Source organism: Pelodiscus sinensis, chromosome 5 (assembly GCF_052426305.1).
Source record: "Pelodiscus sinensis isolate ZL-2025 chromosome 5, ASM5242630v1, whole genome shotgun sequence".
Classification (NCBI taxonomy): Eukaryota; Metazoa; Chordata; order Testudines; family Trionychidae; genus Pelodiscus; species Pelodiscus sinensis.
Window position 1 is genome coordinate 114348718 of NC_143056.1, and position 24409 is coordinate 114373126.

Below are 24409 nucleotides of genomic sequence, written 5' to 3' on the forward strand. Positions count from 1 at the left end.
AAACACTGTTTGTAAGCATTGTGAAATGAATAACGAGAATAGGTTTATAAGTTTAGCTCTATTTAGAAAATGAGCAGTTGGTCTGAAGCACAAAGCCGTTCGAGAACTATCCATACAATGATTAGTTAGTATGCACTGTGCGCTACTCCAACATCAGTTTCCTGGAACGATAGACAAAATAAGCATGAACATTCTACTTTTTATCAAGTAAGCAAAAGCTACACCAATCAAATTTCACATAGTTATCAGAAAGATTGTGAAAGGAATAGAGACACAGCCTTTAGAAAAGAGCAGGTCAAGCTATTCTGGAACAGTGTGCTTCTCAAACTGTAAACACTGATTATCTCTCAGGATAGCAATTTATAGCAGCTCAATGGCTACATATTGCTGAAATGTACCACATCAACCATACTCTCTCACAAAATACAAGATACATTTTCAGGGCTCATCCCCAGCATGTTGGAGGCACCTTTCCTCAATTGTACATTGTGTGCATTAAAGTACTGAGGGTACGTCTACACTACAGCGCTAGTTCGAACTAACTTAGTTCGAATTAGTTAATTCGAACTAAGCTAGTTCGAACTAACGCATCTAGAACTAAAAACTAGTTCGAACTAGCGTTTTGCTAGTTCGAACTAGTAAGTCCACATTGAGTGGACTCTGAACAGGGCTTAATGATGGCCGGAAGCAGTGCCGGCAGGGCATAAAAGGAGGACTTAGAGCATGGAGATACTGTCTCAGGCTAGCCGAGGGCTGCGCTTAAAGGGTCCCGACCCCCACCCCGGACACACAGTTCTAAGGGGTGCCCCGCTTGCAAAGAAGTTCTGGCTTGGAGTGCCCTGAGTGCCCACACTGGGCACATCACACCACTCGGCCATCAGCCCGGCTGCACTTGCCGCAGGCTGCCATCTGGGGAGAGGGAGTAATTGGGGGGCTGCAGGAGAGCTTCCACCCCCAGAAGCCCGCAGAGCCAGCCCAGTCCTCCCCATCGGGGGCTCGTACCCCATTCCTCCCTCACCTCCTTCCACTTGCCCTTCCCTAGCCCCCCTTCTTATTGATGTACAAAATAAAGATAACGTTTCTTCCAACATTGACTCTGTCTTTATTGAAAAAAACTGGGGGAGACTGGGAAAAGGAGGTGGGAGAGGGGAAGAGAAAGGCTGGGAGAGGGGAGGGCAACTAACATGATCAGGGGTTGGGAACAGGTCCCAGATGAAGAGAGGCTACAGAGACTGGGACTGTTCAGCTTAGAAAAGAGGAGACGGAGGGGGGACAGGATAGAGGTCTCTAAAAGCAGGGGTTGGGTGGAGAGGGTGCATTCAGAAAAGTTCTTCCTGAGTTCCCATAAAGAAGGACTAGAGGACACCAAAGGAAAGGAATGGGTAGCAGGCTTGAAACTAGTAAGAGAAAGTTGTTCTTCCCAAAGCAAATAGTTAACCTGTGGAACTCCTTGCTGCAGGAGGCTGTGAAGGCTACAACTAGAACAGAGTTTAAAGGGAAGTGAGATCAAGTCATGGAGGTTGGGTCCATGGAGTCCTATTAGCCAGAGGGTAGGAGTGGTGTCCCTGCCCAAAGTTTGTGGAAGGCTGGAGAGGGATGGCACGAGACAAATGGCTTGGTCACTGTCTTCGGTCCATCCCCTCCAGGGTCCCTAGGGTTGGCCGCTGTGGGCAGACAGGCTACTGGGCTAGATGGACCTTTGGTCTGACCCAGGACGGCCATTGTAAGCTCAGGGCTCAGTGTCGGGGGTCTCAGTGGACCCCCTTGATTTTCATGCACACCTGCTCCTGGGTGGCCAGGCTGGCAGCTCTCCTGCCCTAGACGGCCACTTTCCTGTGCCTAGTGCGGAGATCGTGGACGAGGTCCACGATGTCCGCACTAGCCCAGGAAGGTGCCCGCCTCTTGCGGTCCACGGCAAGCTCCCGGGAGCCGCCAGCCTGGTCCCGGCAAGAGGGGGTGGGCTGGGGGGCATCGGGTGGGTGGCTCTGTGCCGTGCCAGGTGCAGGGTCTGCTAGCTGGGTGCTGGCAGGCTTGCACCTGGCACGGGCACCGTAGCCAGCCCGTGCCCCTTTAAGGGGTCCGGGGCCGGGAGGGGGGCATAGAGTTTCCCTGGTGTTGGCCAGAGTGGCCACCAGGGAAACCTGGGGAGGGCTAGCCTCCCACTAGTTCGAACTAAAGGGCTACACAGCCCTTAGTTCGAACTAGCTAGTTCGAACTAGGCGTTAGTCCTCGTAAAATGAGGTTTAACTAGTTCGAACTAAGCGCTCCGCTAGTTCGATTCAAATTCGAACTAGCGGAGCGCTAGTGTAGCGCATAGGAAAGTTAGTTCGAACTAACGTCCGTTAGTTCGAACTAACTTTCTAGTGTAGACATACCCTGAGTTATTCACACAACAAGCTCTATTGTGAGATAATACTCCACTCCTCCTCTAAGGCTCAGAGAATGCTCATTTTTATCTCATCCTCCCTGAATTCTGTCCACAATCAACCAAACCCCTACAGTAGAGGTACAGTAGAGGGATTTTGAGTGAAAGAGGAGGCTGTGACCTGGGGCAGGAGAATGGAGAACAGGGTCTGGAAGGGGGTATGGATGCAAGAGAGGATTCTGGCATGGGGGAGGGGCATAGAAGTGAGTGCAGTGCCTGTGAAGGAGTTGGGGTGTGGGAGGTGGTGGGGTGCCAGGGGCAGACTCTGGCCAAGAGGTGCTTATCTAAGCAGCTCCAGGCCAGCAGCACTCTGGCAGGCTTCCCTGCCTGTCAGCAGCCCCAGACTACTCTGTTCCATGTAGCTTTCTGCGCTGGAGAGAGGTGGGGGGGAAGAGGGCTTTGTGCATTGTCCCCACCCCCAGCAAAATCTCTCAGCTCCTATTGACTGGAAACCAGTGAATGAAAGCTAAGAAATTGTGCTGCACTACCCCCCCCCCCCGTTTCCAGTCAATGGGAGCTGAGAGATTTTGTTGGGGGCAGGAACAGCATGCGAAGCCTCCTCCCCGCACCATCCCACTCCCAGCAGTGCAGAGAGCTACAGGGAGTAGCCAGCCATTTTGAGCAGCGCTGTGCTCTGCCGCAGGTGGAAAGGTGGATTAAAAGGCGTGGTGGGCCGAATCTGACTCTCCCCTGTTCTAGGAGAAAGGCATTTCAATTACTGATGAGAGCTCACAAAAGCCAAAGCACAGATCCTGATAAAGTGACAGTATTGGTGGTAATGTCTCTCAGAGTGTTTGTTAAAATGTTTGTAATTTTACTTTGTGTATACAATATTTAGCACTTTTATAGTATTTTCCATCAAAATACCTCAAAGTACTTGATCTCCACTAAGACAAAACAGCCCTGTGAAGTAGAGAAGTCTTCATATATCACACATCAGAAGATGGAGATAAGGATTTAATCCTGCATCCACTTAAGTCAATGCAAGGGTTTAGCCCTGCAATCATTGACTCTGATATATTAGGGATGTTAAGCATGTGGCTTATTGGTATGCTTATCAGCTAACTAGCCCCTGCCAGTTAACTCTGGCAGCAGCCAGCCTACTGGGTCAGAGCAGCTACAGCAGGGCCAGTGGGCCACACAGTAGCACCTCAGCTGCGGCACTACCAACGTTAAAATGATTAACTGGTTAAGTGCTTTCATTTAACCAGTTAACCATTTTAGCATCCCTAGTACTAATGCCCAAATCTTCAAAGATATTTAAGTTTCTAACTTACATTGGCATCAATGGAAGTTAAGCACCTAAGTACCTTTGAAAATCTGGGCCTCAGTGACCTGACCAAGGTCATACTATTAACCTGTACTGGAGCTGAATACTGAATATATAATACTGAATCCATTGTACCACATAATATCTACAAGAGACAGGAAAAATGTGCTTACAGCTGCACCGCAAGGGGCAAATCACTTTCCTGAAGCTATAAAAGCTTTTGGCAACATCTGCCTAATGAGCTAATTAGCCAGATTTATATACTCATGGTTGTGTTTACTGATAACTTTAAAAGGTCTTTTCTTTTAAAAAGCCAACATTTCCCTTCTAGCCTTGTAATGGGTCTACTGTGAATTTAACCCCTACTTACAATATTTTTTATTATTTCTGAACTTGGGTTTCTATGGGGGAGACTAACAGGTTTACAATTTTACTAGAACATGATGCAATACTATAATTCACCAACATCATCCATATAAATTCCAAAGGGACAGTGCTTCCTTGCAGGTAAAGTACCATTCTAATTGATCTCTAGCTAAGTCCTTATGACGGTCTGGCTGGATGTTCAGTCTATGACTGTCTTTGGCAATCTTATTGTGCCACTGGAGCGTCTGATGACCACGTACAGTAATTCCTCATTTCACATGGTAGACACGTTTCAGAAAATGATCATGTTAAGTGAAAACGTGTTATGTGGGGTCAATTTTCTCATTGAAAATAATGGAAAAGGTGGGGGTTACATTTCAAGCGGTGGTGTCTAAGTCAATTTTCTGTTGGTGCTGAGTCGTCAACATTAGACGATGTACTGTACAGTGCAGTAAAACTCCCAATAGGGCATCAGCTGGAACCTGGAAGTACTCCAGTCAGCCGCTCTCTCGGCGGGGCTGCTGAGAGCCGCATGTGCGCTCACAGCTCCAGCCTGCACTTGTTAGCAGCCCGGACTGGGACATAAGTTGGGAGAGAAAGGGGACTGGGTTACAGCAGGGAGAGAAGGTGTTTGGCTCTGGGGAAGGGAAGGAGAGAGGACTGGGATTGGGTAGGGAGTACAGTATGCCCCTGTGATGGGTCTGCCGGGACCCGCACTGCGTCTGGTGAGGGGGGAGGTCGCCGGGGAACGGCACAGCAAGTGGCGAACCCTCTGCCATTTTGCAGGGAGGCAGGGGAAGCCCCGTGCAGCTGCTGGCAAGAGGCCGGCTGGGGAAATTGTGTTATTTCAGGGACGGTCATTTTATTCAAAAACTGTTCCCCCAAAAAATCATGCTATAGCAAAAACATTTTAAGCAGGCACGTGTTAAATGAGTAATTACTGTAGTTACCAGCCATGCTGCATCATTTGTTGGAAAACGGGATTTGTAATTTGTTACACTAAGTTGCTTTTAATTAAAAATTAGAGCTGTCAAGCGATTAAAAATTGTAATCAAGATTAATCATGTGCAACTCCCTTTGAAATACTGGAGTTCCCAGCTGACCCTGGGCTCCATGCAGTGCTGCCTCTTGGAAGCACCATGGCAGCATTTCCAAGGGGAAGTACAAGGCAGAGCCCAGGGTTCGCTGGGCTCCATCCAGCGCTGCCCCTTTAAGGAACCGGAGCAACACTTCGAAGGGGAAGCACATTAGGCACTAGGGATCAGCTGGGGACTCCAGCTGACACTGGGCTCCGCCTTGCGCTGCCCCTTTGAAGTGCCAGAGCAGCACTTCAAAGAGGCAGTGAAGCATTAACACCTGCAATTAATGCTTTAATTTTTTTAATGCATTAATCCGGTCCTGCGTTAATCGCAGGTCAAATGACAGCCCTACCAGAAATTGTTCAAACTGCTTTATTTCTCTGAAAAAAAGTATTTTTCTTTTTATAACAACAAATTTAGTCAACTTTCATGTAGACAACCTTTAAATCAGTGGTCTCCAAACTTTTTACACCGAAGATCACTTTTTAAATCTCAGAACAGGCGAAGATCTACCGCCCCGCCCCTTCCTTGAAGCCCCACCCCTTCCTTGAAGCCCCGCCCCCTCTATTCTCCTCCTGTCCATTACTTGCTATCCCCAGGCCTTACTTACACACTCTGATAAACAGTTTATTTTTAAATTATGTGATATATAAAATTAAAATCACATGTTTATAGTTATGAAATAAATGGTCTGTTTTTTACTCATGCTATTTTAATCTAAAATGAAGAATTTATAATTATACACTTTGTGGGGACAGAGTTCTGCGGCTGGGGGTAGGGGAGAGGGAACAGGGTGCTGGGAGGGCAGAGGACAGGGTTCTGCAGCAGGGGACAGGGTGTCAGCGGGGACAGAGTTCAGGGAGTGGGGATGGGAATGGGGACAGAGCTCTGTAGCTGGGGACGGGGTAAGGGGACAGTGTTCGGGGAGTGGGGATGGGAATGGGGACAGAATTCTGTAGCTGGGGACAGGGGTCTGGGGAACGGGGCGTGGGGACAGGGTGCCCGTGGCAGCAGAGAGTCCCCTGCATCTGCCTCCTCCCAGGATTCTCCCCAGGATTCTCCCCCTCCCCTCCCCCGAGGGAAGCCAGCACATGCCTCCTCCGGGCCCGACCCCCACGCGGCGCAGGGAAACCCCGCGCGTGTCTGCGCCGGGGCCAACCCCTCCCTCTCGCGGCGGGGCTAAACCCCCACGGGCGCCTGCCTCGGGGCCAAACCCCCCTTCCACGGCACGGCACGGCCCATCCCCCCCTTCCATCTCCTCCTGCAGCGTGGCTAATCCCCGCGGGCACCTGCCCCGGGGCCAAACCCCCCTCCCGCAGCACAGTGCAGCCAACCCCCTCCTGCAGCACGGCCAACCCCCGCAGTCACCTGCCCCAGCCCGGCAACCCCTCCCGCTGCACAGCCAACCCCCACGGGTGCCTGACCCGTTGTCTCTATGCTAGCCCCAATTAAAACTGTTCCTCTCTGAATTGTTGCATGAAGTACACAAATCTGGCATTCAGAGACTCTAGATTCCATTCGGAAAGCATTCACTATTTAAACACTCAATTTGATCTTATTCCAATACAGGAAGAAGACTAGTGGAGAAAAACACAGAAGGATTCTAAAGTCTGGAAGCCAATGAATGGAAGATGAAAAGACAGCAAAGCAAGCTCTCCAGTGCCCTTAAACTGACTCTCTCAAACACCAACCTTTCTGCACTCTGTCTAGGGATAGTAAATTTCGATTGAATAATCGAATAGTTGGCAATTTGTGTCGACTATTCAATTAGTCAATAGAATGCCTCCACCTTTTAAGTGCTGCAACAACCTTAAGGCTGCTGCTACACTTCACAGGTGAAAATGCTGCGGAGATCATGGGGCCAACAGAGCAGGGGGGCTCCACGCTGCCCATCTTCTTTCAAAGTGGCAGTGCCATGTGGAGCCCAGGGCCAGGTGGGAGCTCCCCTGCTGACTCTGGGTTTCGTGCAGCACTGCTGCTTTGAAACACCACATGACGCCTGACACTGGGCTCCCTGCGGTGTTTGAAAGTGGTTGCGCTGTGTAGAGCCTGGAGTCAGCTGGGGACTCCCCTGCTGATCCTGGGCTCCAAGCAGCATTGCCGCTTTGAAACGCTGCAAGGAGCCCAGTGTTAGGCTCCATGTGGTGTTTTGAAGCAGCAGTGATGCACGAAACCCAGAGTCAGCGGGGGAGCCCCCAGCTGATCCCAGGGACCTCGCGGCGCTGCCCCATTGAAACGCCATGTGCAGTTCCGCCATGTGCAGCCATGACCCAGGCTGCATGCGGTGTTTCAAAGCAGCAGCACCGCGTGAAACACAGGGTCTGGCCCCAGGCTTAATGCAGCACTGCCACTTTGAAGCACCCCTTCTTCCCCCTCCCTTGCTGCCTCTTTCTAATAGAAGCCACAAGGGTGGTGGTGGGAAGCAATTCGTGAAGTAGCCTGTCAACCATCCGATAAGCATTTGCTTATCGGATAGTGGACTAGTCATTCACATCCCTAACTCTCTCAGTGACAATGTTAGGCAACCGGTTTTGGTTTTGTGGTTTCAAAAATGATTTTACTCTACCCAAAATACTATGTTGGTAGAATATTAAGGTTAAAACAGCAAAAGTCAGGAAAAGCTTGAAGTTGCACACTTTTCCTGTGACCATAATAAGCATGGACCACAATACCGTCTAACAAAGTCTCAGAGGAGTAGCCGTGTTAGTAAGGCACCTTAGAGACTAACTAACTAAATATATATATATAGAGAGAGAGTCTCTAAGGTGCCACACAACTACTCATTGTTTTTAAAGTTTTATATATATATAGATATATATATAGTATGAGCTTTTGTGAGCAAAACCCACTGTGTTAGATGAGATGAGCTAGAGTTACTAGTCTAGTTCATCTCATCTAAGAAAGTGGGTTTTACCCATGAAAGCTCATGATACAGTCTAGCAAAGATCACATACTAGTTCCAAAAAATACAGATATACAACTTTTCTACAATTCAGATCAGTATGACAGCATCTTGTATTTTTTCATTGACATGAAAGTGGAACATTTTGTTCTTTACTAGCCTAGACTTATAAGTCTTCAATAGCATTTATGTACTATAAAATCATCTGTAGTACATAAGCTTTCCTTGAATAAAGTTCAAGGAATAAATCACTCAGTTAAGAAAGAAGCTAAACTAGCTATGAATTTGTTGCCTGTATATACCAGGATGTTTTGCTAATTAGTCTGTATGGTACATTTAACGTGAAGTATGATGCATACATAAATATGATTTATTGTATACCTTTCTTACAAATGGGTTTCATAAATTCAGACATACACACATGACATCTTACATTGCTGTGTATCTAAGGCTTTAGGAAAAACATTAAGTTGCATAGAGTATATGTACTCATGTAATTAAATATGATATTGCAGAGAATTTATAGATGGGGAGAATTATGTAGCATATGCACCCTTTCTTTATTGACTTTTCATAGTGTGAATCTTTAATTATACAACTTCAAGACTTTCTAAAAGAAAAAAATTAATTTTTAGAAAAAACTTTTAAAAACAAATATTCTTAACTGACCTGCTGGTTTGCAAAGAACCTGACAATCACATATATTAAGTCCATAAGCCAGAATTATTTTGCTAGATCCCACTGAAACACATCGTCCTTACATTTATAGTCGGCAGCATCTAGAGGTGCCTTACATCTTCAGAAGCTCACAAGAAATAGCCTCTCCTATGAATCTAAGCAGCTGCAGCAAGACGACCACTCAACAGAGTTTGTACCCCCTTGCCCACTTCACTGAGAACAAGTATCAAAGGGGTAGCCGTGTTAGTCTGAATCTGCAAAAGCAGCGAGGAGTCCTGCATCATGCATCTGATGAAGTGGGTCTTTGCCCACGAAAGCTTATGCTCCAACACTTCGGTTAGTCTATAAGGTGCCACAGCACTCCTCACCGCTTTCACTGAGAACAGCAACCCTTTCTCAGCCTCTCCTCACTGCACAGCTAACCTTGTCTTTAAGAAGGTTCAGTAGTTTCACTTATATAAGTGCAGGGAGCCAAGGAAGCTTCAACTCCTGTACACCTGAAATGCATTGTCTCCCACTCTACAATTAAGTGAATCATGCAAGTAAATCTTGCTGATCCAGCTGCATTTGAAGACAATGGCTATGGCTAAACACCTATGAAAAGCAACAGGAGCAGGACTGGGCCTTTGAAGAATATAGAACCTCTGACATGGAACTAGAAAGTTGTTTCAACAATGCATACTAACAACATGCAACTATTTAGAGAGGAAGCAAATCCAGTATTCCATTAAAACTGCAGGAGAAAGCTGAGTAGACAAGGTAATGTTAAAGTGTAAGACATCTAACTACGACAAGACACAAATAGATCAAGTGTTAGAATAAAGGTACAATCTAGAAGCAAATGAATTACTTCTCAGGAGGAAAAATTAAAGTTTCTGTTTTTCCTCTACCAAATGCCTCCCAACTCCATCGAGGTAAATTAAAAAATATCAAATGTTAGCAGGGAAACAGAATCTTGAAGTACCTACAGAAGACCACTATTTAGCAACAGTAAATTTCCTTAGGTGACTGGAGCAATCACTGCTGAAAAATGAGAAAAGTTCCTTGACTTCTCAAAATAGATACACTGTGTTAGAAGTAATTTCAGCCCCTGCCAGTCAAGTATAGCAGGGACTGGAGCAAGGAATCCAAACCACTTGAGAGTAACTATCACCAGAGAAGAGGCACGTCTGCTGTCAGATTTCACATATATCAATTCATAAGCTCATTTTATACACAAATCTAGATAAGGCCAATTTTATTCCACTTGTTGTAAACCTGAACAAAGGCTGACATTAGTTTCGGGAGGTTTATACAGAAGAAGAAATTAATCCGGGCACACTGCCGTCTTCAACCTGCCACAGCTGCATCTTTCGTTTCCTGGCAATCCAAGCTAGAAAAGACCTAGGGGGCTGGTTAACAAGTGTGCTGCTCCAGGACTCTCGGCTTCTTTGTGGCCCCCTGGAAACATCCGCGTCAGCTGTATTTTAAGCGCCAGCGGAACGGATTAGCCGCAGGAATTGTAGCTCCCTGCGCAACTCTTGCCTGAAAGAGCGTCTGGTGTCGGGCAGCTGGTCGAGGACCCGCACTGGCAGCTCCGCTAGAAAGGCCCCCGCCGCGCTGCACCAGGGAACGAGCTCTCGGCGGGCGATGAAAGCAAAGGCCGGAGCCAGCCCAACGCTGGACCCCCAGCCCTCAACTCGGCCCCTCGACTCTCACCGGTGTCCCCCGGCCTCTCCCCCCCAGCCAGCTCAGGTGCCCCCAGCCGCCCCCCGGCCTTCCCCCTGGCTCTCACCGACACCGAGCTCAGCCCCTGCTGCTCAGACGCCACCATGAGGATCTCCCGGAAATCCATGTCTGCCGGGGCTGGCTCCGGGAGGCGACGGGCCCCAGCCCTCCAGCGGGGGCAGCTTCGCTCCAGCTGCTGCTCCGCCCTGACTACTTCCGGCCCCCCCCTTCTACTAACAGACGACAGCGCTGAGCCAACGTCTTATATGACCTCGTACCCGTCACCCTCTTCGAACGTCACTTCCCGGCCAACGTCACATTTCCCCCCCCTCCCAGTTCCTGGGATACGTGTCAACAAGAACACGTGACCTGAGTTCTACTGACTCCACCTCTTCCTAGCGGCAGGGGATGGAATTAGGGTTTTAAGCTCCGCCCCCGCACGGTCCAGGGAGGGGAAGAGATCAAGGTTCTAACCAAGGGGTGGCCAACCAGTAGAGACAAGAGCCAAAATAGCTGTGGATAGAGTGTAAAGAGCCATGTATTATATATTTATTTTTATATATCTATAGATGGATAGGTATAGTACACAAAATGTAGTGATAAAAATAACATTACGGGACTTTTTGGACACAAACCAATAAAAAAGCCTCAATAAACCAATAAAAAAAGTCTCTAGTCAGTTAAAAAATTCATGGCCAGTCCATAGATATTCCGAGAACTTGACAAGGAGCAAACATCAAATTTAAAAAAAAGTTTAAAATACAGTGATATTCTCAACTAAAAAAAAGCATCCCCATCACGTATTTTAAATGTATCACTACTGGCCCCACAGTAACCTAACATATTTATGGTTGACTTAGAACAACGTTTCCTCAGATCCCGTCCCCTTTTACGCTTTCTCTACTTATGCTACATCAATGACATCTTTATGATCTGGACCCATGGCCAAGAAACACTGGAGATGTTCCACAGAGATTTTAACAACCTACACCCCACCATCAGTCTCAGCCTGGACCATTCTACACGAGAGATCCATTTCCTGGATACCACAGTACAAATCACCAATGGTAAATTAGACACCACTCTCTACAGAAAACCCATTGACTCATACAGTTACCTTCATGCCTCCAGCTCCCATCCAGAACACACCATATGATCCATCGTCTATAGCCAAGCCCTTTGATACAACCGCATCTGCTCTAATCCCACTGACAGAGACCAGAAACTTCAGGATCTCTACCAAGCATTTATAAACCTCAATTACACACCTGGAGAAATAAAAAAACAAATTGTAAGAGCCAGACAAATACCCAGAAACCATCTACTTCAAGACAGACCCAAAAAAATAGAACACCACTTGTCATCACCTATAACCCCCAACTTAAACTCGCCCAACACATTATCAATAAACTACAACCTATACTAGAATAAGATACTACACTCCGGGAGGCTCTGCGAGACAGACCCATTGTCTCCTACAGACAATCACCTAACCTCAGGATGATTCTTACCAACAACCACAGGAAATACCACATGAATACCAACCCTGGAACTTTTCCTTGCAACAAACACCATTGCCAGCTTTGTCCACATATTTACTCTGCTGACACCATTATTGGACCTAATCAATTCAGTTATAAGATCAAGAACACATATTCCTGCTCATCCAGAAATATAATTTATGTCATCATGTGGCGACAGTGTCCATCTGCTATGTACATTGGACAAACATCTCAGACACTTCGCCAAAGAATCAATGCACACAAAACGGATATCAGACAGTATCACAAAGAAAAAACAGTATCTTGCCATTTCAACCAGAAAGGGCATTGTCTGAACGACTTGATTACCTGCATACTGCTTCAAAGACATTTTAACACCAAACTTGAAAGAGAAACCTCTGAACTGTCATTCATCCTTAAATTTGACACTTTACGCCGGGATCTTAACAAAGACACTAATTATCTTACTCATTACAAAGATAGCTTCCCCAATTATCACTTCTAATATCATTAGCTCACAGACATTTACCTTCCCCCCCTCATTTCCCCTCTGTTCTGAAATTTGATTTGTCCTTATATGTGTTCACTTTTTTTTCACTGTATCCCTTTGGTATATATGGTCATGCCTATTTTTTCCACAATTTGATCTGAGGAAGTGGGTCTGGCTCACAAAAGCTCATCACCTAATAAACCATCTTGTTAGTCTTTAAAGTGCTACATAGTCCTGTTTTTTGTTTCAGCTAGACTAGACTAACACAGCTACATCTCTATTACTATTTTGTCTTGTGAGTTTTTTAAAATTAAACTGAACTGAGAAGTAAATTAGCATAATTTGAAGTGTCTTTTTCACTCCAGCTTGTTGATCTCTGGTATGGTTTCCTCATTTTTTTTACTTATGAAGATTATGGCTTTTTTATAGTTCTAAAAATTCAGGTCTGTCCCAGACTGCAAATACGAGAGGTTCAAAAACAATAAGGGAAGACTCATATCTCAGAATAATTTTTTGGAGCAAAGAGCCACATGCAGCTCAAGAGCCACAGTTTGGCCACCCCTGTTCTAGCCAGCCTCCAGGGTGGGATCAGAGCTCTGGCTCCACCCCCAATGGGCAGAGAGGGGAAGTGATTGGGGCTCTAGTCAGCCTCCTGGGTGGGATCAGAGCTCTAGGGGACTGGAAAAGGGGGTATTTCAAAGCAGCAGCACTGCATGGAGTCCATACCTGGGCTCTGAGCAGCGCTGCTGCTTTGAAATGCGTGGCGTCCGGGGTCATTTGGGGAGTCCGGGTTCTAGTGCAGGGCATAGAACCCAGGGTCAGTTTTGGAGTCTCCAGCCGATTCTGGGTTATGGTGAAATGCCGTGCGGAGCCTGGGGTTAGCTGGGGAGTCCCCATCTGATCCCGTGTTGCGCAGAAATACCTCACAGAGCCCGGGATCAGCTGTGTAGTCAGCTGTGGCATTTCAAAGCGGCAGTGCAGCATAGAGCCCAGGGTCAGCAGGGAACCCTAGACTCCAGGAGGGCACTTCCACTTTGAAATGCACAAAAGCCCCCGCTGGGGACTCATACATTTCAAAGATGGCACCCACGCGCAGCCCAGAGTCAGCAGGACTTCCCGCTGGCCCCGGTCTGCACACGGAGTTCCGCATTCCTCCTTTGAAAGAGTGGGTGCTCTTGTACATTTCAAAGGAGGAATACGGAAGTGCCTATTGACTTGTCGAGTAGTCGATGGAAATTCCATTGACTACTTAACTAGTCAATTACTCGATATTTAACATCCTTAGTACCTGCTCCCCACCCTTTCTAAAAAAATGCAGGGAGGAGAGAATCAATCTCAGTCTATCCCCTTCATGATGCAGTCTGTGAGGGTGGTGGAATTAAGAGTTACACAACAAGGCCCAAATTTTCCTAAACAAATTAATGTTTTAAATTCCAGGTACACGTTCTAAAACATGTGGCAGACGACTCCCGTCTCCACCTGGCTTCACCCATCTTGCTTGCTAACTTGCAGTTTTATGATGAGTTATGTAACATTTGGGATTTTTCTTAAAGCATCACTTTCTGGAATTGTGATTATAACAGATTCTGTTTGCATTTTTTAAAAAGTAATTTTTAGCTCCTTAGGTTGCAGAGAAAACATAATCTCTAAAGATTCAAAAGCAAAACTGTAAATGAAAAGTACCCAATTTTTGTTATTTTTAAAAAATCTCTTCATTTTAAGCTCATTTCATTATTTTAAGTGGGCCTGACTCATGGTTTTTGAATGCAAGGAGTGGGCAATGCTGCATCTCAAAACTTAAAAAGGGCAAATGCACTTCAGGAAGAAGCATGATGATGCTCTATGTGCCATATACTTCCAAACCTCTCCATCTCTCCCTGTATACACATAAATCAGACTCTTAAATCGCTTGGTATCCTAACAAAAACATTACTTAGCATGCTATACAAAAGCAAATCTGTAGCCCAACTCTAACTGCAAAATTCATAAATAGGGCAAAATCCCATATCTACAGTTCTGTAAAACTTATGAGCTCATGTGAAGACTGTAAGGCACTGAAGGGCCAAAATCCTAACAATATGTATGTAAGAGTCTGACCACAGACTTTGTTAAGAATCTTCCACATATGCCCAAACTGGACAGGCCTGGTCTGAGGCCTAGGACCTAACAATGGATCATACTTGGCTAAAGAAAGGTTGAGATAAGCAAGAAACAGACATGTTCGTCTAATCAGCCATAAACAAGCTAAGAAAGCACAACCACAGGTGGGGAGCAGTAATTGGGGGACTTATCATGAGTTGCGGGCACATAACTCACAGAGAGGGGCCTCGGAGTCTACTCCGTGGTTCAAGAAGAGATAACAAGTACATACTCCCTGAATGCCAAGCAGAGTTCAGGGAGAGGGCTAGCATGTCAGCATAAGTTATGGCATCCGTCCCTCACAGATGCCAACCTGAGCTCAAAAGGATGCATTGATAAACTATACACAATTGTCATTGCTGGGTACTGTTTACTGTTCTTTTTGCTTTGAGACCCTATAGGAATGTACCTCTAGGCCAACCTGTCTGTGAAGTGCCACCCTCATTTCCATGGACCTAAAATCAGGACTTAACTTACACCTTGCAAGAGGAAAAGTTTGAGGGATAACACTTGTGTAATTAGGGTTGCCAGGTGTTCGGTTCTGAACCAGACAGTCCGGTATTTGAGGGTTCTGTCTAGGAAACAAATTGAGAAAATATTGGACGTATAAAATGTCCAGTATTTACTAATTAGGTAAGTTTTATTATTATTAGGAGTATCAGTACGGAGTTGTGCTGCATGAGTGTGTCTACCAGCCAGGCAGTACGCAACTATGCGGGGGGTGGGAGGGCCAGGGCAAGAGGGAATCCCTGGGCCTGGACTTGCTTGTACTTTGCCAGGACCATGAGCGGGACGGGCAGCGCCCCAGGATCTGTGTGCTCCCAGGTCAGTCCCACTCCCTGCCGACCGATTCTCTCCTACCCTGCTCCCGGCCAGCCCCGCTCCCCCCAACCCCCTCCTGGCCAGCCCTGCTTCCTGCCAGCTGGTGCCCCTCTCCCCCGATCTCCCCCAGCCAGCCCCACTGTCCCCGGCCAGCCCTGCTTTCTGCCAACCAGTTTTCCTCCCCTCCTCCTGATCTCCCCCGGCCAGCCCCGCTGCCCCCTCCCCAATCTTCCCCAGCCAGCCCCGCTGGTTATGACTCAGATTCCTATAGCAACAACAGGCCTAGGGGAATGGGGCTATTAGTCATGGGCTTCTGTGTTTGTTTAATCTTTTTTTGCATTTGCTGCCATACACTCTCTTTATTCTGCTGACTGGAATCCTGGGAATGAGTGCAGGAAACAAGGTAAACAGATTGCAAGTGTGAAAAATTGGGACAGGAGGTGGTGGATAACAGCTACTTATAGAAGACAAAGTACTGAATATCAGGACTGTCCCAATACAATCGGGGCATCTGGTCACCCAAGCAGGAAACTGATCTTTTCCTAGATCTGACAGGATAACAAAGGCCAGTCTTGGATACAAGCAGTATGATTGCTTAAGAGCCCTGCATTTTTGTGGCTCTCACTACCCAGTTGCCCCTTTTTCTTTGCATCATAATTTCCCCATCCTCATTCTTTCTACAGCAGTGGGAGTTAAAATGATAAAGTTTTGTATGTGTGTCATTAGGCTGTGTGGTGTAGGCATTTCATGGGCCACTGATCATATAAACATTCCCAGGCAGTGCCTGAGGGATGGCTATAATTTCCATAAAATAAGTTATTTCAGAAATCTGAGCACATTTATATATAATCTCTTAGTCTGGCATCAACCATTCTCTTCTCTGTCAGAGGGAGGGATAGCTCAGTGGTTTGAGTATTGGCCTACTAAACCCAAGGTTATGCGTTCAATCCTTGTAGATGCTATTTGGGGCAAAAAAATTTGTCAGGGATAGTACTTGGTCCTGCTGTGAAGGCAGGGGACTGGACTTGATGATGTTCTAGGTGATAGGTAATCTCCATTAATTTTTATTTTTTTTATAGTAGTTTAACATAAGGGACAAGAAATTTGCTATTGTGGATAACTCAAGCCTGTATGTTCAGACAGCTCCAATACATCATATAAGTGATTCTCTTCCTACTTTTTGTCTAATCCCATGAACTTCTCATATATTAAACTACAATGTGAAGAATACAGGCAGTCCACGGGTTACGTACAAGATAGGGACTGTAGGTTTGTTCTTAAGTTGAATTTGTATGTAAGTCGGAACTGGTACATATTGTAGGGGAAACTCTAGCCAAACATTTCTCCAGAGCTTAGTTTTATTCTCCCACACCTCACTTCCCTCAGTCCTTTATTCTCAAGCTTTATTCTCAAGACCCTCCTTCCAGCTGACAGCGGGGGGTGTTGGAGCTGCCCAGGGGCCTCCGTGGGGCCAATGGACCCAAAGCTGGCGGGGCGGGGTGCCTCCCCCACTGTCACCGCCTCCGGCGGCGCGGGGGGCGCTTCCCCCCAGCAGACCAGGGAGACGTGGAGCGGCTTTTCTTGCCGCAGAGGACGCGGGCAGTGGGACCGCGGTGCGTCTCAGCGGTCCCGCCACCTGCGTCCTCCGCGGCAAGAAAAGCCGCTCCACATCTCCCTGGTCTGCTGGGGAAGGGCGCTAGCTCCGCGTCTCCCTTGCCTAATAGTCAAGTATTTTATCCCAAGCATAAGGGTGGATGCCGGCTGGAACCGGCCAGGGCCCCAGGGACTCAGCTTAGAGCCCGCACCTCTGCCAAGGATGCAGATTGGAGAATGGCCCACTGTCCCATGCCTGGCTGTGAGGCTCAGCCAGCTGCTCTTGGGTAAACTGCAGCGTCACAGTCCTGCAGTGTCCTCTGCGGCAAGAAAAGCCGCTCCACGTCTCCCTGGTCTGCTGGGGAAGGGCGCTAGCTCCGCGTCTCCCTGGTCTGCTGGGGGGAAGCGCCCCCTGTGCCGCCAGAGGCGGCGACAGTGGGGGAGGCACCCCGCACTATCTGCGCCCCCCCTTCCCTCCCGTTCGTAACTAGGGATCTGACGTAAGTCGGATTGATGTAACCCGGGGACTTCCTGTAATTCCAAAATAAACTCATCAAAATTTGCCAAAATGGTGATCCAACTCATGCAAGACAACACAGTACACCAGTTCCAGAGTTTCTAAGCCTGATTTCCTGACATTAAAAAGGTAGGAGATTTTTCTTATGCTTTTTTTTCAAACTTTCTGATTAATCCATTGTCTAGTTACCCTCAAACTTTTCACAATAAATCTAAAAAAACCTTATTGAAAATGAGAAATTTCAGTTAGATTGGTTCATTTTGGCAAGAGCAACTTGAATTTTTTCAAAGAAAATATCACATTTCTTTCCACCAGTTTATAGAGCTGGTTAATCATTTTAAAAATTTTGCCTCTCAGTACAAGTTTTGAATAAAAAGTGTCTCCAAGAAATATTACCATAATTTGTCAGCCAGTTCTAGTTTTGGCAAAGGTAAAGGAAGTTTTAAAAAACTTAAAGATCATTTTTTTCTTTTTGAAAGAACTGCATCTAGACCACGGTTTCACTTTCAAAATAGTGTTTTTCGAAAGAATACCGTGATGCAATTATGCAAATGAAGTGCGGGGAATTCAAATCCTGGCTTCATTTGCAATTTTGATACGTCTAATTTACATCCCTCTTTTGAAAGAGGGATGTAGTCTAGACATAGCTTTAGTTTCAAAGAGATACGTCTGTGTGGAACATTATTATATATTTTTTTTATTCTGTCCCCATTTCATCCAGCATACTGTGTGGAATAAATTGAACATTTATTCCAGCAAAATCTTTGTTAAACTGAAATCATCCTAATGTCCAATAGTAAGTTCTCAGGATCATAAATCACCTTCCATATTACCTTCGATATTAGCACAGCTAGTGATCTATGCTCAAGAGAAGCCCCAGGCCTGAATAACATGGGTATTGCAAATCAGGATTCAGGTAAGTGGGCAGAGAGTTTGTACAATACCTATCTATTATGTTTGGCAGTAGCCCTTGATTTCTTGGGCACTAAAACTCAACTAAACCTGTATTTAAAATGACATATTAAAATATAAACAGAAAAAGTGTTATCAGGGTGGCAATTGGCAGGTGATGGAGAGACGACGCAGGTTGGCTCAAAAGTGTGCTAAGAAATGAGAATTATGGTGTCAAAAATCACAAACTAGTGAAACTGTGAGATGAGAAACCATTTACAAATTAAAAGGAAAGACAAAATGTAACTAAATTGAAAATGTATTTATGCTTGAAATATGTACCTATTCTCAATAGTATCTATTGCTTAAAATGCTACAGAAAATGGGGGGATGGGACACACAACACTAAGATATTGAATAAAGGGTAACGTGCCCAAAAATAGGGATGGCAGCAGAGGAACAGTGTATGCTGGAGAGGCTATAAAGCCATATCTAGGGGAGCTGCCCTTGTTGAACCCAAACCTACCATTGACTTAGTTACTCAAATTGCAAGCTGTTCAGTAATGTTACTCAAAGTAATTTCTGGTCTGAGACACTAGTCTCTCAGTTCAGTAAATGATTCCTTTGGGACCAATGAATTGATACTGGTACAAGATCTTTACTAGCTGCTGGCAGAATCAAACCCCCAAATCTATGCTCTGATTTGAGCTCAGAATTCAGTGATGAGCAATTTGAATAGTATCTGAATCCTATTAGTTGAATTTGAACAAAATGATGCTATTGATGGAGCTATAAACCCATATAAATAGAAATCCCTTAAGTTGACAATGACATCATAATCACAACTATTTTCTGCAACAGAAATGAACACTGTGATGTGATTATGCACCGATAGCTCAGTGGTTTGAGCATTAGCCTGCTAATTACAGGATTGTGAGCTCACTCCTTGAGGGGGCTATTTAGGGATCTGGGGCAAATCTGTCAGGGGATGGTACTTGGTCCTGCTGTGGAGGCAGTGGACTGGACTAGATGACCTTTTAAGGTCCCTTCCAGCTCTATGAGATAGGTATAATAGGTACCCATCACAGGCCCATACGCAGGGATGTGTGTGTGAAGGGTGCAAACACCCCCCTGGTCATGGTCTCCCAAGTAAGCATGCTCCAGCCAGATGGGAAAAGGCACAAAGAGTTTGCTGCCTGAGCCTCCCTCCCCCATGCTCAGGAAGGCTGGGGCTGAGTCCTCCCTTCCCCAGAGTGGGGAAAGAGCTGGGCATTGCTCCTGGTGGGGGGGAATCAGCCCCAGCCTTCCCCCAGCTGGCTGGAGCATGGGGGAGGGAGACTCCGGCAGCGCACCGCCCCTACCTTCCCCCAGCCGGCTACAGCACTCTTACTTGGGGCATCCTGGAGGGGGTGTTTACAGCCCACATTTACAAAAAAGTGCACACACACTCAGAAATGCCTGCATCATCAGAAGGTTCAAAGCTGCATTATTGATTCTGGTTGCTTGTCTATGTGTCATGCATGCAAGATGTTCTTGCTTCTTCCGAGGTTGTAGTAAATAAAAGTAAAATAAGTGAGAGTAAATATTAAAACCTAGGCAAAGCAAGGAGAGAGAAACTAAGGACTTGATCCCAAGTCCAGTCCTTTCAATTAACTCCAGTGGGTTTTGGCTCAGGCATTTACATTGCCAAGCTTTTTGATCTTGGACCTGGTCTACACTACACCGTTAGATTGACGTATGCCATGCTAGGTCGAGTTAATAACGTATGTGTCCACACTACTGAGTGCCTCCCGCCGACCCAAAGGGCTTCTGGACTCCACCTGTGCGAGAGGCATAGTGCTTCAGTCAGCAGCCACACATTGCACAGGCGACACTGGATCTGATTGCTGGGTGAGGAGAAGAGTGTGCAGGCAGAGCTCTGAACCCACAGAAGAAACACTAAGATCCATGCCAAAATCTCACAGGGCATGGGAGACAAGGGCTACACCAGGGATCCACAGCAGTGCACTGTGAAAATAAAGGATCTTAAGCTAGCATACCAGAAGACAAGGGAGACAAAAAGTCGCTCTGGTTTTGAGCCAAAGACATGCCACTTCTATGAGGAGCTGCATTCGTTTCTAGGCAGTGATGCCACCACTACCACAAAACTCTCTGTGGATACCTCCCAGAAGCCCTGGGCAGCCACGGGCAACAATGAGCAGGACACTGTTAACAGGGCCGCATTATGACTTTTGTGGGCCCTAGGCACTTTTGCCTTCCTGGGCCCCTTCCTCCATAAAAAAAAATACAAATAAAAATTATATTTTACGACTGCGTTGGTATAAAGACGAATATAATCCAGGCTGGATTATATTCGTCTTTATACCAACGCAGTCAAAGTATGTATCTCACTTATTGCGAGAAGTAAACTGAGCTGAGGCTAAGCGGGCCTCCTATCCGCCATCATTCAGTTGGCGCCTATGGCCGAGGCCACATTGGCCATACAGTTCACAGTCACTAAGCTTCTCACTATAGTACAAAATAATAGTGCATATATCAAAGTGTTCTCCGTTTTGATTACTTAAAAGGTATGTATTATAAGTAATTTCATCGGTAAGTTATCATCTATTTAGGTTAGGGATTACCTTATATAAATAATTTATTAATTTTGCAAATACAGGATTGTTATACAGTAGTGATTCAGCTGAATGGGTTGTAACACCTGATCTAAAAAAATATTATACAAAAAATATTCCTTCGCAAAATTTAGAATCCAATTTTTTACTAAAAGGTAAACTATTTGGTGATAAGATGAGATATGTGCGAAGAGAATATTTTATCAGGCAAATGAACAATGGAGAGGCAATAACAAGAGACTGGTTGATTTATTCTCCTTCTAGTAGTAAAGTATATTGCTACTTATGCAAACTATTTAGCACACGTTCAGATATAATATCCAATCAATTTCAAACCGGTTTTGATGATTGGAAAAATGCAACTGTAAGAATTTCTTCTCACGAAATATCCAAAGACCATCTTAATGCCTTATCATCGATGTTACAACATTGAATATATACAAGTATTGATGCAGCGTTGCAGAAGGAAAATGAGAGATTGTGTGCCTACTGGATAGAAGTATTAAAGAGAGTAGTTGTAGTTGTAACATTTTTGGCTGAAAGAGGATTAGCTTTTCGTGGTGATTCTCATTTGCATAATTGTTCCAATAATGGTAATGATCCCCCATGTTGGGGATCATAATAATGGGGATCAATAATTTGTTAAATTATCTCGGTGGCAATTAATATGTGACTGACCTTTTGATTTGAATTGTATGTATATTTGTTTTGGTTTGTATTTTATGTCTTAGTATTCTATGTATGTAGTCATACTTTCAAGGCCGAACGGCATGAAAATAAATTATTACTACTACATTTTAATTTTTTCTTATTTAAGAAAAAATAAAACATTTTTGTGGGCCCTAAAAGTTTTGTGGGCACAAGGTACTTATGCCTTTGTGGGCCCCTCTCACCATAATATCAATATTAAAAATTATTTTTGATATAACTTTAAATACTTCAACATTTTATTTTTTTTCTGTTTTAGGCAAAATTTAATAGATTTTTGTGGGCCCTAAAAGTTTCATTTTTTTCTGATGTGAGAAAAAAATTAAAACATTTTCTTTGACCCTAAAAGTTCATTTTTTCTTCTGATTTTAAAAGAAATTAAAACATTTTCGTGGGCCCCTAAAAGTATCGTGGGCCCTAAGCACTGTGCCTAATGGATACGTCAGCCCTGACTATTAATGAGGAAAAGGAGAAAAACATGCAGTAGGCAAGCAGAGGATCCATTCTCCCCAACAGCCAAGAACTTTTGTAATCTCTGGAGTCCATCCCTTCACAGGAGCAACTGTTGGCAGAGCACGATGCCAGAGAAGGCAGCTCTGGTGAATACACATTTACAAGCACACTGTGGGGGTTACGTGCTATTATTTTTAATGTTTAATCTGAATTAAAAACGGGGATAGCATCATCATAGTTAGTGGCAGCCCACGTTGCAGAAGGCGCTATCCAAAAAAACCTGTTTATGTATTTGGGGATGACTTGGGAATCCTCCATGGTGATCTCTCGGGTGCTCCACGGTCCTTTTGCAGGTTATTGGGAAGGTCTGCCTTATTTTGTCCACCACAGTAGGGAACTTTTCAGGCCATTCCAGTATTAACTCTTCAGGCATTACTGCGGCACATAGCACTGCGGCATAAGGACCAGGCCTGTACCCAGACCCTTGCAATATCTGCTCCCTTGCCGCCCCTGTTACTCTCAGGAGAGTGATGCTGCATATGGTTACCTAGGGGAAATGAGGGAAGTTATAAATGCCCTGTGCCCCTAAGCCACAAGCAATTTGATAAGTAGGCTTCCTCTGCCTGCTGGGGACCCTTTCCCGGGAGTACCCTCTTAGTGCAAGCCCAACTCAACAGTACAATTGGCTCCATGCACTATGGGATAGCTACCCACAATGCATTGCTTCATGAGTCAATGCAAGCCCAGCTAGTGAGGATGCACTCGGCCAACAAAATGTGCATAAGTGAGGACAGGCAGAATAAGCTTACTAAAATTGAAGCCTCAGTGTCGACTTACATAAAATTGAGCTAATTTTGTAGTGTAGACATACCTTGGTTTCAGTTCATTTAGCTGACTCCTGCCAGAGTACTAGTGAAAAAGCAGACAGTACCAGTGTCCTTATTATGGCAGCAATAGTAGAAAACCGTATGCTCAGCGATATTGCACAATTGCATGTCAAAACAAGCATCTGTGAACTTTATTTGATGCTAGCCTGTTGTTCTCATTGGCTGTTTGTCAGACACGTTTGTACATGATGTTTTTTCTCCCCTAAAAGTCTTAGTGTTGCGTTACTGAGCTTTGATCCCCAGAGGGCCTCAGCGTACAAGTCTTTTTCACACGCAGGCGTTGCAATGAAAGCGAATAGCACAAAAGGCATACCAAGGGTTTGTAAAATGTCATTTGAAATTAAAATCTTTTCACAATCATACCTTCTTTATCCAGCTGAGAAGTGTGACTTCGCTGCATATATTTGCAGATGACTGTGGCAGCTGAAGCAAATCAGATGGACAGGATGTTTTTACATATCTCCCTGAGCCAGGGCATAGTCTTTCCGAACACATTTATTTAGCTAAGTGTTTGGGATTTGCTTCTAAAAGGTGCTAGGAGCCTGGTTTTCAGAGCACTTTCATTGCTTTGTGCTCAGCTCTTCTATAGATCAGGCTCCCAGCTACTTTTACAAATCTTTAAAATAAATTAAATCAAAATACAGTAAGATGTCTATTATGATGATTATTATTGTAAAGCAGTGTTCCACTCCTACAAAAAGAAGTGCTAGAATGCGCTTCTGGCATGTCCAGTAGGTGACAGTGGTGGAAGTACTTAGAACTCCTCCTACAAATGCCAGAACAATAAAGCAACTCAAATAAAGCCACCCCCTCCCCATTATATGACCACCTTCATTCTCAATCTGCCCCACTCAGACAATAGGTACACCTACAGCATACTCTTCTAAAGATCAGCAGACCTGGGTTCTGTAGGTGCAGGACATGGAGTCAGTTTCAGAGTCCAGAGTATCAGGACTGCTAATAAAAATCACCTTGCCACAGACTTCTTTCATTTATACGTAAGGCCATTGGTTCAAGAGAATCTCCTTTGGTTGCAGCTGTGGCCATATCCCCTTGAAATAGAGAAGCTCTCTCAGGTAACCAAGTTCTGAACCAACTAGTGCATTATAATGCTTTAAACTCCACCAGGAAACTAATGGAAAGCCAGTGCAGATCCTGGCACACCTGTGTAATATGCCCTCTGTATGACGCACTGCCTAATAAACAGGCTGCTGCATTCTACCCTACCTTCATCTTCCGAAGGCAGCCCCACATTGAGACTATTTATAGGAGGGTAATCTCAAATGTAGTTTTCACCACGGGAACCCTTGCAGTAATAAACTGTTTTCAGTGAAGGCAACATAATAAAAACAAGAGAGCGTAATA

At 45.3% G+C, this 24409-nt stretch overlaps 1 protein-coding gene across 1 annotated transcript in view; it reads right to left on the reverse strand.

Moving 5' to 3' along the window:
- SPTY2D1 (SPT2 chromatin protein domain containing 1) overlaps positions 1-10719 on the reverse strand; it is a 35589-nt gene extending 24870 nt beyond the window's left edge. The window contains exon 1 of the mRNA XM_075928114.2: positions 10495-10719. Coding sequence (XP_075784229.2) covers positions 10495-10554 — 60 coding nt within the window. The 5' untranslated portion in view covers positions 10555-10719. The remainder of the gene's footprint in view (positions 1-10494) is intronic.
- Between the last annotated feature and the right edge of the window lie 13690 nt (positions 10720-24409).